General features: G+C 37.6%; 1 protein-coding gene across 6 annotated transcripts in view; it reads right to left on the bottom strand.

The window, feature by feature from the left end:
- The window catches only part of CCDC171 (coiled-coil domain containing 171), a 501,053-nt gene that overhangs the window by 304,694 nt on the left and 180,960 nt on the right, over window positions 1-15,399 (bottom strand). For all 6 annotated transcript variants that reach the window (XM_031654260.1, XM_031654264.1, XM_031654261.1 and 3 more), the window contains 2 exons: window positions 10,700-10,792; window positions 1,642-1,802 (listed from right to left, as the gene is read on the bottom strand). In XM_031654260.1, coding sequence (XP_031510120.1) covers window positions 1,642-1,802; window positions 10,700-10,792 — 254 coding nt within the window. The remainder of the gene's footprint in view (window positions 1-1,641; window positions 1,803-10,699; window positions 10,793-15,399) is intronic.

The raw sequence follows: 15,399 nt of genomic DNA, 5'->3' as shown, positions 1-15,399 counted from the left end.
ATTAAATGTGCACATTCAAGCAACGGTTCAAAAAAAAATGAGAAATAAGTCAGAATAACATTCACAGAATGTCATTTAAGTCATACTAGAGGAAGCAAGGAAATTCAGTTAACAATTATTGGTTTAAAATATTATAAGTATCATTAATTAAAGAAACCAACATTTTAAAAGAGTTTTAAATTTTTTCAGTCTTTCAGGTACAATCTTCATGGTTTTTGTCACACTCACAAAAATTACCACTATTTAAGTAATACTTTCACTTAAATTAACTCACTTCTTATAATAAATAAAGTCTTTTTTTGTTTGTTTGTTTTTTTGAGACGCAGTCTCCCTCTGTTGCCCAGGCTGGAGTACAATGGCGCGATCTAAGCTCACTGCAACCTCTGCCTTCCAGGTTCAGGTGATTCTCCTGCCTCAGCCTCCCAGGTAGCTGGGATTACAGGTGCCCACCACCACACCTGGCTAATTTTTGTATTTTTAGTAGAGACGGGGTTTCACTGTGTTAGCCAAGCTGGTTTCAAACTCCTGAACTCAAGTGATCTACCAGAGTTGGCCTCCCAAAGAGCTGGGATTACAGGCATGAGCCACCGTGCCCAGCCAATAAAGCATTTTAAAAGAAATCTTTATACTGTAGCTACAAATGGAAAATCATTATCTACTTGCCATAAATAGAAACTAAGATTAAAATATAATTCTAATATGCCAGTGTATTATCATGCCACAACCAAATAGTAGTATGAATTTCACCCTCTGGGGGAAAATGGTTTAAAATGTCTACTATTGACTTATTTTTGGAAACATATGAATGCATTATAAACTTCTTAAAGCATTTCACAGAATTTTGAAGATGAAAGGCTTTTGAACTGAAAAAGGTTAAAATCAGTAGGAGTCAGAAAGATTTTAATTCTGCCACTTAGGAGCTATATGTCCTTACTCTGGCTAAGCCTCAATTTCCACATCTGTAAAAGAGATTTTTAAAAGTACCTTCCTCATAGGGTGTTAGACAAATGAAATGATGCAGTGCTATGTATGTAGTGAGTCACAAATGCATGTTAGCCACTAGTAGCAGTATTACTGCTATTATTATTATTTCTGTAGTTTGAGAAAATGTCAAATATTATCCATCTTCATATAGACCATTTTACGTGGCTTAGAAATCTTAGCCCCAGATCTTAGCCTTAGATCATAGCTCACTTCAGCCTTGAACTCCTGGGCTCAGGTGATCCTCCCACCTCAGCCTCTTGAGTAGCTGGGGCTACACGTGCACACCACTATACCCGGCTAATTTTTTTATTTTTTTGTAGAGACGAAGTCTCACTATGTTGCCCAAGCTGGTCTTAATACTTAAAGATATTGCATTACATCAATCATATAATACAAACTACATTAATATATTTACTTCCTAGTATATTACTCAATTTCTTGGGCTACTTGGAATATAATATACTTCAACATCCAAAAGAGCATTTCCATTTTTACCTATACAGGAAAGTATAGTTATGTTTTATGAAGTCACTTACCCCAATCTACCACAGACATTAATGGGAGCTATATCAAAAATACATAGTATACATTCATATTTTACATAGCTTTTATAAAACCTTTATGTTAATTTAGAGAATTTTACAGTAGAATACTTACAAATTTAGTTTTGCAAAGCTCTCTTGTGCATTATGCTTTTCTCGCTCATATGCACTTTCAACTTCTTTGAATTCATTCTTGATCATTTCCAAATCAGCAACAGCTTCTGCTTGACTGGCCTTTTCTACTTGCAAAGCTCCTTCAAGGTCTCGAATCCGTAACTACCAGATGACAGACAAGTAATTAAATCAAGCTAAGAAATGCTAGCATCAATCTTAAATTGAGTAGAATACTTTGACAGTAACAGATTATCATTCATCCAAGCACTTCTTTCTGTTTTGGCTTAAAAAAGAAAAATAAACAAACAAAAGACAGTTTACTCCCTTTCTCAATATGTTTAAATAAAAAGAGAAAGAGTGGAAGAATGAAGACAAGAGTTAACTGTGTTATGAAAGATAGGCTGGTACAATATAACCCATTCTATCAAAGAAAAATAGATATGTAGATACAACTCAATCTAAATTTTCAAAGTTTCGAATTTTTACCTACTAATCCATTCAGATACTTGTTTTATAAAATATAATAAATTAAATGTTTGGGTTTTTTAAGAGACAAGGTCTCACTTTGTCACCCAGGCTGAAGTGCAGTAGTGTGATCATAGCTCACTGTAGCCTTGAATTCCTGGGCTCAAGTGATCCTCCCACCTCAGCTTCTCAAGTAGCTGGGACTACAGGTGCACGCCATCATACCCAGTTAATTTTTTTTACTTTTTGTAGAGATGGGGTCTTGCTATGTTGCCCGGGCTGATCTTGAACTGCTAGCTTCAAGTGATCCTCCCACCTTAGCCTCCCAAAGCACTGAGATTACAGGCATAAGCCACCGCTCCTGGCCTGGTTTTTGAAAACTAAAGGGAAGTATTCTTCCTCTAAGAAACATTATAACATGAGTATCTCTATAAGCCTAAGAAATTTAATAGATCTTTTTATTCTTATATATAGATTATAATGGATTTCTTACTATAGAAAAGTGATGTTCTTATTGTCAAACAACACTATTTGACTGAAATATTTATGGTTATAGTGATTTGGTATCTGGGATTCACTTCAAAATAGTCTGGAGGCAGCCGGCACCTGTAGTCCCAGCTACTCAGAAGGCTGAGGAGGAAGATCCCTTGAGCCAGGGAGTCCGAAGCTGCAGTGGGCCATGATTGCACCACTGCACTCCAGTCTGGTTAACAGTGAGACATTCCCTCAAAATAAAAAATAAAAAAAAATTTTAAAGTCTGAAAGTGGAAGAGTTCTAGGAGGTAAGAGATAAAAACCATTGACGTGAGGTAAGTATTGAAGCTGGGCGATGGGTATGTGGGAAGTTCATTTTACTATTTCACTTTTGCATACACTTGAAATTCTACATAAAAAGACATTTTAAAACTATATTCCCAGGCCGAGGTGGGCAAATCACCTGAGGTTGGGGGCTCGAGACTAGACTGACCAACATGGAGAAACTCCGTCTCTACTAAAAAAATACAAAATTAGTCGGGCGTGGTGGTGCTTGCCTGTAATCCCAGCCACTAGGGAGGCTGAGGCCGGAGAATCACTTGAATCTGGGAGGCGGAGGTTGCAGTGAGCCGAGATCGCGCCACTGCACTCCAGCCTGAGCAACAAGAGCGACACTTCGTCTCAAAAAAAAAAAAAAGAAAAAACAAACCATATTCCCTGTGTCCACCAACCATAGGATGAATAAACAAGTTCATTCCAACAAAACAATTATATATAGCTGTAAAAAGGCTACAAAACAACTCGTGCGTGTGTGTGTGTGTGTGTGTGTGTGTGAATTTAAGGGCCTACAGGCCAAGCACAGTGGCTCATGCCTATAACCCCAACCCTCTGGGAGACTGAGGCGAGCGGATCATTTGAGCTCAAGAGATTGAGACCAGCTTGGGAAACATGGTAAAACCCCATGTCTACAAAAATTACAAAAATTAGCTGGGAGTGGTGTCACGCGCTTGTAGTGCCGGCTACTTGGGGGACAGAGGCAGGCAGATCACTTGAGCTGGGGAAGTCAAGGCTGTAGTGAGCCAAGATCGCACCACTGCACCCCAGCCTGGGTGACAGAGCAAGACCCTGTCTCAAAAATAAATAAATTAAGGTGTAAAACTGCAGTTTTGTTACATGGATATATTGCATAGTGGTGAAGTCTGGATTTTTAGTGTAACCAACACCCAATAGTTTACACTGTACCCATTAAGTATCCCTTAACTCCATTTCCAGCCTCCCACCCTTTTGAGTATCCAGTGACCATTAATCTACATTCTATGTCCATATGTAAACATTATTTAGCTCCCAATTCTAAGTGAGAACATGTGGTATTTGACTGTGTCTGCGTTGTTTCGCTTAAGATAATGGCCTCCAGTTCCATCCATGTTGCTGTAAAATACACGAGTTTATTCTTTTTTCAAAACAACTATTAAAAATTATCTATGTAGTTCTCCACATAGTGTTCAAGAACAATGTATTGCTGATATATGTTGAAAATAGCAGGTTCCACATCAGTGTATATAGTATGCTACATTTGGGGTAAATAAGTGAAAAGAATAAAAATAAGCAGGCAGGAAGGTAGAGGAATGGGAAGGACAAGAATGAAAGCAAGAACTCTCAATCTAATATTGTTTTAATTTTTGAACTCTGTGGATAGTTCACCTTTGCAGAAAATAAAGTTTAAAAGAAAAAGAGTTTTTTAGAAAATAGTTTAGGCCGGGCGCGGTGGCTCAAGCCTGTAATCCCAGCACTTTGGGAGGCCGAGACGGGCGGATCACGAGGTCAGGAGATCGAGACCATCCTGGCTAACACGGTGAAACCCCGTCTCTACTAAAAAAAAATACAAAAAACTAGCCGGGCGAGGTGGCGGACGCCTGTAGTCCCAGCTACTCGGGAGGCTGAGGCAGGAGAATGGCGTGAACCCGGGAAGCGGAGCTTGCAGTGAGCTGAGATCAGGCCACTGCACTCCAGCGTGGGCGACAGAGTGAGACTCTGTCTCAAAAAAAAAAAAAAAAAAAATAGTTTAAAGAAGGGGTGGGGAGAGAAAAAAAACGCTTCACATTAGTCAGAAAATGGGTTTTAGAAACATAAAACTTGGGTTTGACGCTGTCCAAACATGACAGATATTAGAATAAAACAAACCAACAAAACTCGGGCTGAATCCCAGATCTACAAAATTAACTAATGTGACTTTGGGCATATTACTAAAACTCCAAATACTTGAGGCTTCTCATCTATAAATAGTGAATAATAATAATGTCATCTAGACTATCTACTTGGCGGGGTGGCTACAAGGATCTAATGAGGCAATTTGTTGTTGTTGTTGTTGTTGAGATGGAGTCTCGCCGTGTCCCCCAGGCTGGAGTGCAGTGGTGTGATCTCGGCTGTCTGCAACCTCCACCTCCTAGGTTCAAGCGATTCCCCTGACTCAGCCTCCTGAGTAGCTGAGATTGTAGGTGCCTGCCACCATGCCCAGCTAATTTTGGTATTTTTTTTAATAGAGACGGGGTTTCATCATGTTGGCCAGCCTGGTCTCAAACTCCTGACCTCCAGTGATCTGCCTGCCTCAGCCTCCCAAAGTGCTGGGATTACAGGTGTGAGCCACCGTGCCTGACTGGCAATGTTTATTTAACCAATATTTATTAAGTACTTAATACATGCCAGTCAATATCCTAATGCTCAAGATATATACAATAATCATGAAACTACACAGTCTTAGCTCTTGAGGAGCTCATAGGCTTTAAGAGAACATAGACTGCAAAATGATATAGTATATCCTTCCTGTGACAGAGGTATGCACAAAGGTCCTGAATTCAGAGAAAAGTTATGGAACTCTGTGTGAGGCAAGCCTCATAGGAATGGCAACACACAACCTGAGTTAGGAAAGATAAACTCACCAGGAAACAAAGCCTAAGACGCCATGAAAATGTTTCAACATTAATCCATAAAAATGATAATAACCAGAATTCTTTTTAATTATCCAAAATTTCTGGAATAATTGAAATGTTTATTCTTTTTTCAGGGGGGAGAGGGAGGTGGGGACAAAGTCTCACTCTGTCACCCAGGCTGGAGTGCAGTGGCACGATCTCAGCTCACTGCAACTTCCACCTCCCAGGCTCAAACAATTCTCATGCCTCAGCCTCCAGTGTAGCTGGGACTACAGGCATGCGCCACTACACCCAGCTAATTTTTGTATTTTTAGCAGAGACAGGGTTTCGCCACATTGGCCAGACTGGTCTGGAATTCCTGGCCTCAAGTGATCCGCCCGCCTCAGCCTCCCAAAGTGCTGGGATTACAGGTGTGAGCCACTGCACCTGGCATGAAATATTTATTCTTACACTAAAGTAAGGAAGTAAAATAGATAGGTAGATACAACTCGATTTAAATTTTGTAACTGTACCCCTTAAATTCTATTTTTCTTTGATATTATGTCTAAATCCAATGTTTGTAAGTCAAATAGTAAATCTGAGAAATATTTTCTTCTTGTCTACATTGCTACCTTCTGTTAGAAAATAAGCACCCTCAATCACAAATGGTAAACCAATCAATTGAAAGAAAATCAGACTACAAAATAACAAATTTGAGTCAGCTCTTTTAAGTCTGCTTTCTCATTTTTATGCCAAAGTATACAAACAAACTTAATAACAGATCTCAAATACATATTCAACAGTAGTTTATAAGATGGTGATTAGTTACAGCTACTTAGTACTCTCCATCAAACTACTCTGAAACTGAATGGTTTTAGATGTACCTCATTGAAAATATTTGTAAATATTTATAGATTTATGATTCAAATAAAAACTTTTCATTTTTTCTAAGTCATAGCACTGAGATATCAAATATTAATTTTAAACCATATAAGTAAAAAATAGGTAATAGTTTTCATATTTATAGTAATTAACTATATATTCCCAGGGATATATCACAACTACAATGAAAAACCTAACTTTGAAATTCTGTTTTTTTCATGAATTTAAAACTTCAGCCTATTAGTAAAAAGTCAAAAAACAGCATGTTAAGATGCTGATGAGGCTGCTGAGAAAAGGAAATGTTTATATATTGTTGGTGGGAACGTAAATTAGTTCAGCCACTGTGGAAAGTGAAATGGAGATTTCTCAAAGAACTTAGAACTACCATTTGACCCAGCAATCCCATTACTGGGTACATATCCAAAAGAAAATAAATCATTCTACCAAAAAAACACATGCACTTTTATGTTCATCACAGCACTATTCACAATACCAAAGACATGGAATCAACGCAGGTGCTCATCAATCAACGATGGATTAGATAAAGAAAATGTGGTACATATACACCATGGATTACTATGCAGCCACAAAAAAGAACAAAATCATGTCCTGTGCTGCAACATGGATGCAGCTGGAAGCCCTTATCCTAAGCAAATTAACACAGGAACAGAAAACCAAATACCGCATATTCTCACTTATAAGTAGAAGCTAAACACTGGATAACTGTGGACATAAAGATGACAGCAATATACACTGGGGACTACTAGAGGGAAGAGGGCAGAAAGGGGGTAAGAGTTGAAAAATTAACGATTGGGTACTATACTCAATACCTGGCTGACAAAATCAATCATGCACCAAACCTTAGCATTAGGCAATATATCCAGGTAACAAACCACACATATACCCCCAGAATCTAAAATAAAAGCTGAAATCATAAAAAGAAACAAAAAAAAGAAAAGAAAAGAAAAGAAAAAGAAAACTTCAGTCTTATTACTTATTGATGCCATTCTGGGGACCTGATCTTTTTTTTTTTTTTTTTTTTTTTTTGAGACGGAGTCTCGCTCTGTTGCCCAGGCTGGAGTGCAGTGGCTGGATCTCAGCTCACTGCAAGCTCCGCCTCCCGGGTTCGCGCCATTCTCCTGCCTCAGCCTCCCGAGTAGCTGGGACTACAGGCGTCCGCCACATCACCCGGCTAGTTTTTTGTATTTTTTTAGTAGAGACGGGGTTTCACCGTGTTAGGCAGGATGGTCTCGATCTCCTGACCTCGTGATCCACCCGTCTCGGCCTCCCAAAGTGCTGGAATTACAGGCTTGAGCCACCGCGCCCGGCCTGACCTGATCTTAAAGAAAAGTATACAAGTTTGCTTTAGCAGACATGCTCGAATATAAGGATCTGAGAATTTTAGGTAAAAAGAACATTTCATTAAAGACAAAAGTAAAAACATAAATTTTAATCAAAATCTTTACAAATATAGTTGCATCTTGCATTAGGAGTTATTTAAACAATAAGGTAAAACACTATAAATTGTATTAATTAAAATAAGATAGGAAAAAAGTCTAAGTCTTTTAAAATGTAAATTAAGTAATTTAGACATACTAAAAGCAGTAGCTTTTAATATAAGTAGCTTTTGATGTAGATATCAAATCTAAGTTTTAGAAAAATAACTCTGGTAACTAATACTGGCAAATAAAGTAAGGGAGTGGTGATAGGAGGTTGGGTGAAGAGATAATAAACACCTAAATCAAGGCAATAACTTTTTTAAGTCTAAATTAGTTTTAATCTATCTGCTTAAAGCTACTTTTCATTTACTGATTTTGGCAATCCCACCATCCTCCTTGATATGAAATTCAAGAGCACAAATAAAGTGAGATGATTTTCAAACTTGCTAAAGCCAAATAAGCTTAAAACTACTTTTTCTTCTGGAAATAAGTGTATATATTTTATTTTCATACAGTCTATTACATTTGTTCACAAAGTAGTGCTCAAACGTACTGGCCAGCTAAATAACATGAAATAAGAACATCGTAACAGTTTATACTGAGAATCTAAGTTCATAAAGATACTTTCTACCTTCCTAGATTTAAGCAAACAAAAATACTATTATAGGTATATAATCTTCATTAAAATTAATCTCTTTAACAGAAGCATAAAAAATACCATATTAGATTTTAAAGCATATTATCAAAATGCTGAGAAAACATTAAAGCAAAAAGTCATAATTGTCTATTAAATATTAAAATCAAAAAAGTAGCAGTTCCAACAAATCTCCTCCTACCTAATTTCCTTAACTTTCCTAACACTGGGAAACTGGTTGATCCAAGATAAGCTACCAGCAGGTGCTTGAGAGAATATAAAGAAAGGAACTGTTCACAAAAAAGCAGAATGACAAGAGTAAATGTACATTGTTCAGGTGACTTTGCATGACCATATCCTCAAAGGGCACTATGAACCTCTAAACTACTCCTCAAAGTCAACATGTTCAAAACTTACCATTGTCTCTCTTCAGACTTCAGAGTGTGACAGTCAACTGCATCTGCCTACTTTCACACATATTGCAGACCTTGGTGTTCTCTTCTATTGCTCTTCCCCTCACACTGCAAATTTGTTACCTAAAATCATGCATTCTCAGTTTGTCCCCTGTATCTTTCCAATCACTGCTATTACCAATTACCATAAACTGGCAACTTAAAATGACATAAATGTATTATCTTACAGTCTATCGGAAGTCTGAAATGGGTCTTCTGGTGCTAAAGTCACAGTGTCAGCAAGGCTCCATTCCTTCTGGAGACTCTAGGGAAGAAATCTTATCTTGCCTTTTCCAATTTCTGGAGGCCACCCACATTCCTGGGCTCATCGTGGCTTACTCTGATCTCTGCTTCTGTCATCACATCTCTGTCTCTGACTGTGACCCTCCTGCCAGGACTCTTATGATTACATCAGTCTCAATTAGATAAACTGGGACAAACTCCCATCTCAAGATCCTCAAATAAATCACATCTGCAAAGTCCTATCTGCCATGTAAGGTAACATATTCACAGGTTCTGAGGATAAGGACAGATGTGGACATCTTTGAGGGACTATTATTCTGACACAGGAGCCCTTCTTTCCATTGCTACAGTTATTGCCTTGATTCAGGTGTTCATCATCTCTTCAACCAGTCTCCTATCTCCACTCCCTTCCTTTATCTACCAATATGGTACCAGAGCCATTTTCTTAAACTTAGATTTCATATCTGTGTGTCCCAAAAGCTGCAGTGGCTTTCCACTGCTTTCAAAATAAGTCTAAGTTTCTTAGCATGAAAAAAGACTTTCATAATTAGTCTTCATCATGCCTTTCCACCATTATCTCCAAACTTTTCCCAAAGCTCTACCACTCAACAATGCAAGTATTTCTCAAAAGGAAACAAGTACATTCTTATTTAGTAGCTTTATCCAAGCAGTTGTTTAGAACAGTGGTCAGTAAACATTTTCTGTAAAGGGCCACAGAGTAAATATTTTAGTTTTTGTGGACCATAGGTCTGTCTCGACAAGCAGCCATAAACAATATGTAAACAAATGGGCGTGGCTATCTTCTAATAAAACTTTACAGAAACAGGCTGCAGGTCAGACTTGGCCCATGGGCAGTAGTGTGCCAACCCCTAATAAAGTGTTCTGCTCTCACTTCTCTTAGAAATTCCTTCTCATTCTCTAAGGCATAGCAAAAAGGATAGTTTCCTTAGGAGGCCTCCATTTAATTCCCCTCCCAGATTTAATCCTTTTCTTTATTATATTCCCATTGTATTTCAGTATTTTGTACATCTATGTAAGCATCTATATATCTGGAGATAGATATTTAGTATCTCTGGTAACGAAATGTAAGTTACAAAAGGAGTTCATTCATCTTTACACCTTCAGCTCTTAATACAGTGATATGCATAGGATATGCACTCAATAAATAACATGCATGTTTTTTCAATGTTCTCAAAAAGAAATTCATCCCACCGCTGTTGGGAAAAAGGACACTCTAATCCGCAAATTTCTTTGTAGACTGCCAGATAAGTTCTCTGTCACTACTACTCCACTCTGCCACTGTAGCACAAAAGCAGCTATGGACAAGACAAAACTTCACGAGAACAGACAGTGGGTGAGACCTGGTAGGCTGTAGTGTGCCAACTCCTCCACTAAGGTAGTATATCTCAACTGTATGCTAACCTTATATACAATGATGAGTGTCATCATAATATGTGACCCATTCTCAATGCACACCTTAGTTCTCTGAACATAGTGCTGTTTTTCCCAGCTGTTATAACACAAACTAAGAAAATGCAGGCCAAAATATTTGTTTACATTTTACCTGAATAATTTCAGAATTAAATTTTGATTCCAAATGCGCTGCTCTTTCTGCTTCAATGTTTTCTTCTAATTTCCTCACTCTAAGAGTAGTTGCCTGAAAACAAAAGTTTAAATTCATGAACATTGGTATTTAAAGAAGATACGGATCACTACAGTCCAGAATGATAATTAACACTTTAGATTAGTGGACCTGCAGCCTCATTTCTTTTTCTTTGCAAGAACGCAATGTAAAATTCACACTCAGGAAGAATGTGCCAGAGCTTGCTTTTTTTTCTTTACACTTTATTGAGGTATAACTTATATATAATAAGCTACACACAGTGAAAATATACTTTTTGATAAATTTTTATACACACACACAAACACGTACACATCCATTAAATCACTGCCACAATCAATATAGGAAACATTTCCATCACTCTTAAAAGATACCTTATGTCTCTTGGTAATGCCTTCCTCCAGCCCTCACCACCCCACCACATACCCAAGTAATCACAAATCTACTTTTTGTCACTATAGAGCAGTTCGTATTTTCTGGAGTTGTCTATAAACTGAATCATATATTATGCTTTCTATTGCCAGGCTTCTTTCCCCTTACATAATTATTTTGACACCTATCCATGTGGTTGTATGCATCAACAGTTCATTCATTCTCATTGTTAAATATTGTTCCATTTTGTTAATAGACCACAACTGGTTTATCTGTTCACCTACTGATGGACATTTGAGTTGTTTCCAGTTTAGGCAATTACAAATAAAACTACTATGAGCATTTGCGAGCAAGACTTTGTAAAGACACACACTTTCATTTCTCTGGGGTAAACAATGAAGAATGGAATGAATGGGTCAAATGATAGGTACATATTGAATTTTTTTTTTTTTCTTTTCTTTTTTTTGAGACAAGTCTCGCTCTGTTGCCTAGGCTGGAGTGCAGTGGCGCCATCTAGGCTCACTGCAAGCTCTGCCTCCCAGGTTCACACCATTCTCCTGCCTCAGCCTGCTGAGTAGCTGGGACTACAGGCACCCGCCACAACGCCCGGCTAATTTTTTAGAGATGGGATTTCACCGTGTTAGCCAGGATGGTCTCAATCTCCTGACCTCATGATCCGCCCGCCTCGGCCTCCCAAAGTGCTGGGACTACAGGCGTGAGCCACGGCACCCAGCCATATTGAATATTTTAAGAAACTGCCACACTGTTTTCCAAAGTGACGGTGCCAACTTACATTCCTAACAGCAATATATGAAATTTTCCTTTGTTCCACATCCTCACCAACACTTGGCATGATCATTTTTTGTTTTTGGTTTCTTGAGGTTTTACAGACAATCAAATAGGCATATAGTAGTTACCTCATTTTAGTTTTAATTTGCATTTCCCCAATAACTAATGACACTGAGCATCTTTTCATGTACCTATTTGCCAACTGTGTATCTTCTTTGATGAAGTATATGTTCAAATATTTTCACCATTTTTTAATTGGGCTGTTTATTTTCATATTACTGAGCTTTAAAAGTTCATTATACAATCTGAAAACGTGTCCTTTGTTAGATATATGTTTTCAAATATTTTCTCCCAGTCTACGTCCTGTCTTTTCATTCTCTTAACAGTATTACTTGCAAAGCAAAAGTTTCCATATGATGAAGTCTAATTTATCAGTTTTTCAGGCAAGAGTCAGTTTCTGGCCAGAGCAGAAGTCAAGATCTTTATTTTTGAATACAATTTCTGTTGAGAAAATGCAACCCTGGGAAGTAGCAGATTACTAGTCCCAAAGAGAGAATTGGTCATGACCAACAATCTGTTGGGGGCAGAAAAACAGAACTATGGGAACACCCAGCATGGCTCAAGATAACGGTAGCAAAGAAAAGTCATGCCTAGAGTCCTGTCTGTCAATGGGGCAGTTCAATGGGGACAGAGAAAGGCATTACTAATTTGCTTTCCCTTCCTAGATGAAATATGGGAAAAAAATAAATTAGTATTTATTATATTAACTAAACCATTTAGCCTAAGCCAAGTTTTTTTAAATGTTCAACTTGATTAATCTGATTTTCCTTCTCTTCCACCATTTCTTTTTGTTTACAGACAAAGATGGTAATGGATCACAATGAAAAGAAGTATAAATAAAAACTGAATAATCCACAAACTAATCAAGCAGTCTATGAATAACTAAGAAATGACTATACATCTTTCTGGGCAAATCATTCCCATAATAATTATCATAATGCAGAGCATAAACACAAACATCCCTTCTTCTCTAGAGGCCTTTGTAGATGCACCTAGTTCTGACAGCCTTCACAGTCATGGAATAATCCTGCTTTGGGATATAATCACTCTGTGTTTTGCAAACATGAAATGCACAAAATATTCTTTTACAATGAACTATTTGCTTTATTTAGATTCTACAATCTATTAAAAATATTTCTTAATGAGCTATTATACTAGAAAATAGTTTTTTTTTTTTTACAGGAAGCAATAATTCCAAATATGATCCTTTTGGGTCTCAAGATAATTTAAATCCAAAGGATAAAATAATACTTTGAGTAAAATCTGACATTTATAACTTACGCTACTCGAGTATTTAAAAATAACAGGCATTCTGCTGAAAGGTGAAACTAGTAAATATTCACAGTTTTATCTGAAGACTCAAAACACCCTGAAAACCAGTAAATGAGGACATTTGGATATTTGATGTTACTAAGGAATTATTATTACTTTTTTAGGTGTGATAATGATTAGTATTTTTTTAAACCCCTATCTTTGGGCCAGGCACAGTGGCCCCCATCACTTTGGGAAGCTGAGGACTGCTTGGGGCCAAGAGTTTGAGACCAGCCTGGGCAACAGAGAAAGATTCCATGTCTACAAAAAAATTAACTAAATAAATTTTTTTAATTAATAAATAAAATAAACCCTTATCTTTTAAAAAATACATACTAAAGTGTTCAGGGATGAAACTATATAATGTCTAGATATAGTTTAAAATAATCAACCCAGGAGTTAGGGGTGAGGGTTGGTGTTCATAAAATAAGATTGGTCATAAGCTGATAACTGTTGAAGCTAAATGATAGGCACATGGGGGTTCACTGCAATATTCTTTCTACTTTAATGTATGTGTGAAATTTTCCATATTGAGAAACATTTTTTAAACAACAAAAGCAAAATTATTAAGGTTAAGGGGGAAGTATGGCAATGGTATCATTATTTACCCAATTAACAAAATTAGGCCAGGCACAGTGGCTCACACTTGTAATCCCTGCACTTCGGAAGGCCAACTCGGGCAGATCACTTGAGCCCAGGAGCCCAAGGCCAGCCTGGGCAACATGATGAAGCCCCAACTCTACAAACAAAAAAAAATACAAAAATTAGTCAGGCATTGTGGTGCGCACCTGTAGTCCCACCTACTTGGGAGGCTAAGGTGGGAGGATCTCTTGAGCCCAGGAAGTCAAGGCTGCAGTGAGCTGTCATCGTGCCACTGCACTCCAACCCAGGCAACAGGAATGAGACCCTGTCTAAAAAATTATAAGTTTAATATTTTGACAATGACAACAACAAAAAAACATTAGAATGAATTATTTCATGACTAAACAGAAAAAGTAAATGGGAAGGGGGAGTTTAACTCAGTCTATTCCTATCTATATTGCTGACGTGATAAGGCAAGTAAAATATTCCCCGCATAGTCACTTTTTTCCCACCCTTCTCAAAAAATGTTTCCACAGAATACCAGTCCCACAGGATGTTGTTAGCTATTATATAAAAAAGCAATTTCATCATCAGAAGCATGTGAGAAACACAAGATTAAAACCAAACAATTTTCCTTACTAAAGACTTCTCAAAACGTTAACATGACAATCTTGAAAAAGAAGAATAAAGATGGAAGACATATGTCATAAATGCAAATCTCACTACAAAGCTACAGTGATCAGTCGAGCATGGTGGCTCATGTCTGTAACCCCAGCACTTTGGGAGGCTGAGGCCGGCAGACAGCTTGAGCCCAGGAGTTCAAGACCAGCCTGGGCAACATGGTGAAACCCTGTCTCTATCAAAACAAAAAGAAAAAACAAAAATTAGCCAAGTGTGGTGTTGGCCACCTACAATCCCAGCTACAAGGGAGGCTTAAGGTGAGAGAATGGCTTGAGCCTGGGAGGCAAAGGTTGCAGTAAGCAAAGACTGAGCCACTGTACTTCAACCTGGATGACAGAGCCAGACTCTGTCTCAAAAAAAAAAAAAAAGCTACAATAATCAAAACAATGTGGTACCAGCAAAAGGATAGACATATAGATTCATATAGATCCACTGAAAGGAACTGACAGTCCAGAAATAAACTCATGATTGGGTGGTCAATTTATTTTTGACAATGGTGCCATGACTACTCAATGGAAAAGATTCTTTTCATTAAATAATGTTGAGACAATTGGATATACATAGGCAAAAGAATAAATTTGGATCCCATACCTCATATCATATACAAAAATAAATTCTAAATGGATCAATGACCTAAATATATGAGCTAAAAACCATAAAACTCTTAGAAGAAAACATAGGGGTAAATCTTCATAGTCTAGGCAACATAGTGAAACCTTGTCTCTACAAAAAAATAAACAAAATTAGCCAGGTGTGGTGAGGGACACTTATGGTTCCAGCTACTTGGGAGGCTAAAGTGGAAAGGAAGGCTTGGGTCCAGGAGGTTGAGACTTCAGTGAGCTGAGATC

This window comes from Papio anubis, chromosome 13 (genome assembly GCF_008728515.1).
Source record: "Papio anubis isolate 15944 chromosome 13, Panubis1.0, whole genome shotgun sequence".
In the NCBI taxonomy this organism is placed as follows: Eukaryota; Metazoa; Chordata; class Mammalia; order Primates; family Cercopithecidae; genus Papio; species Papio anubis.
This window is presented reverse-complemented; position numbering and strand designations above follow the sequence as displayed.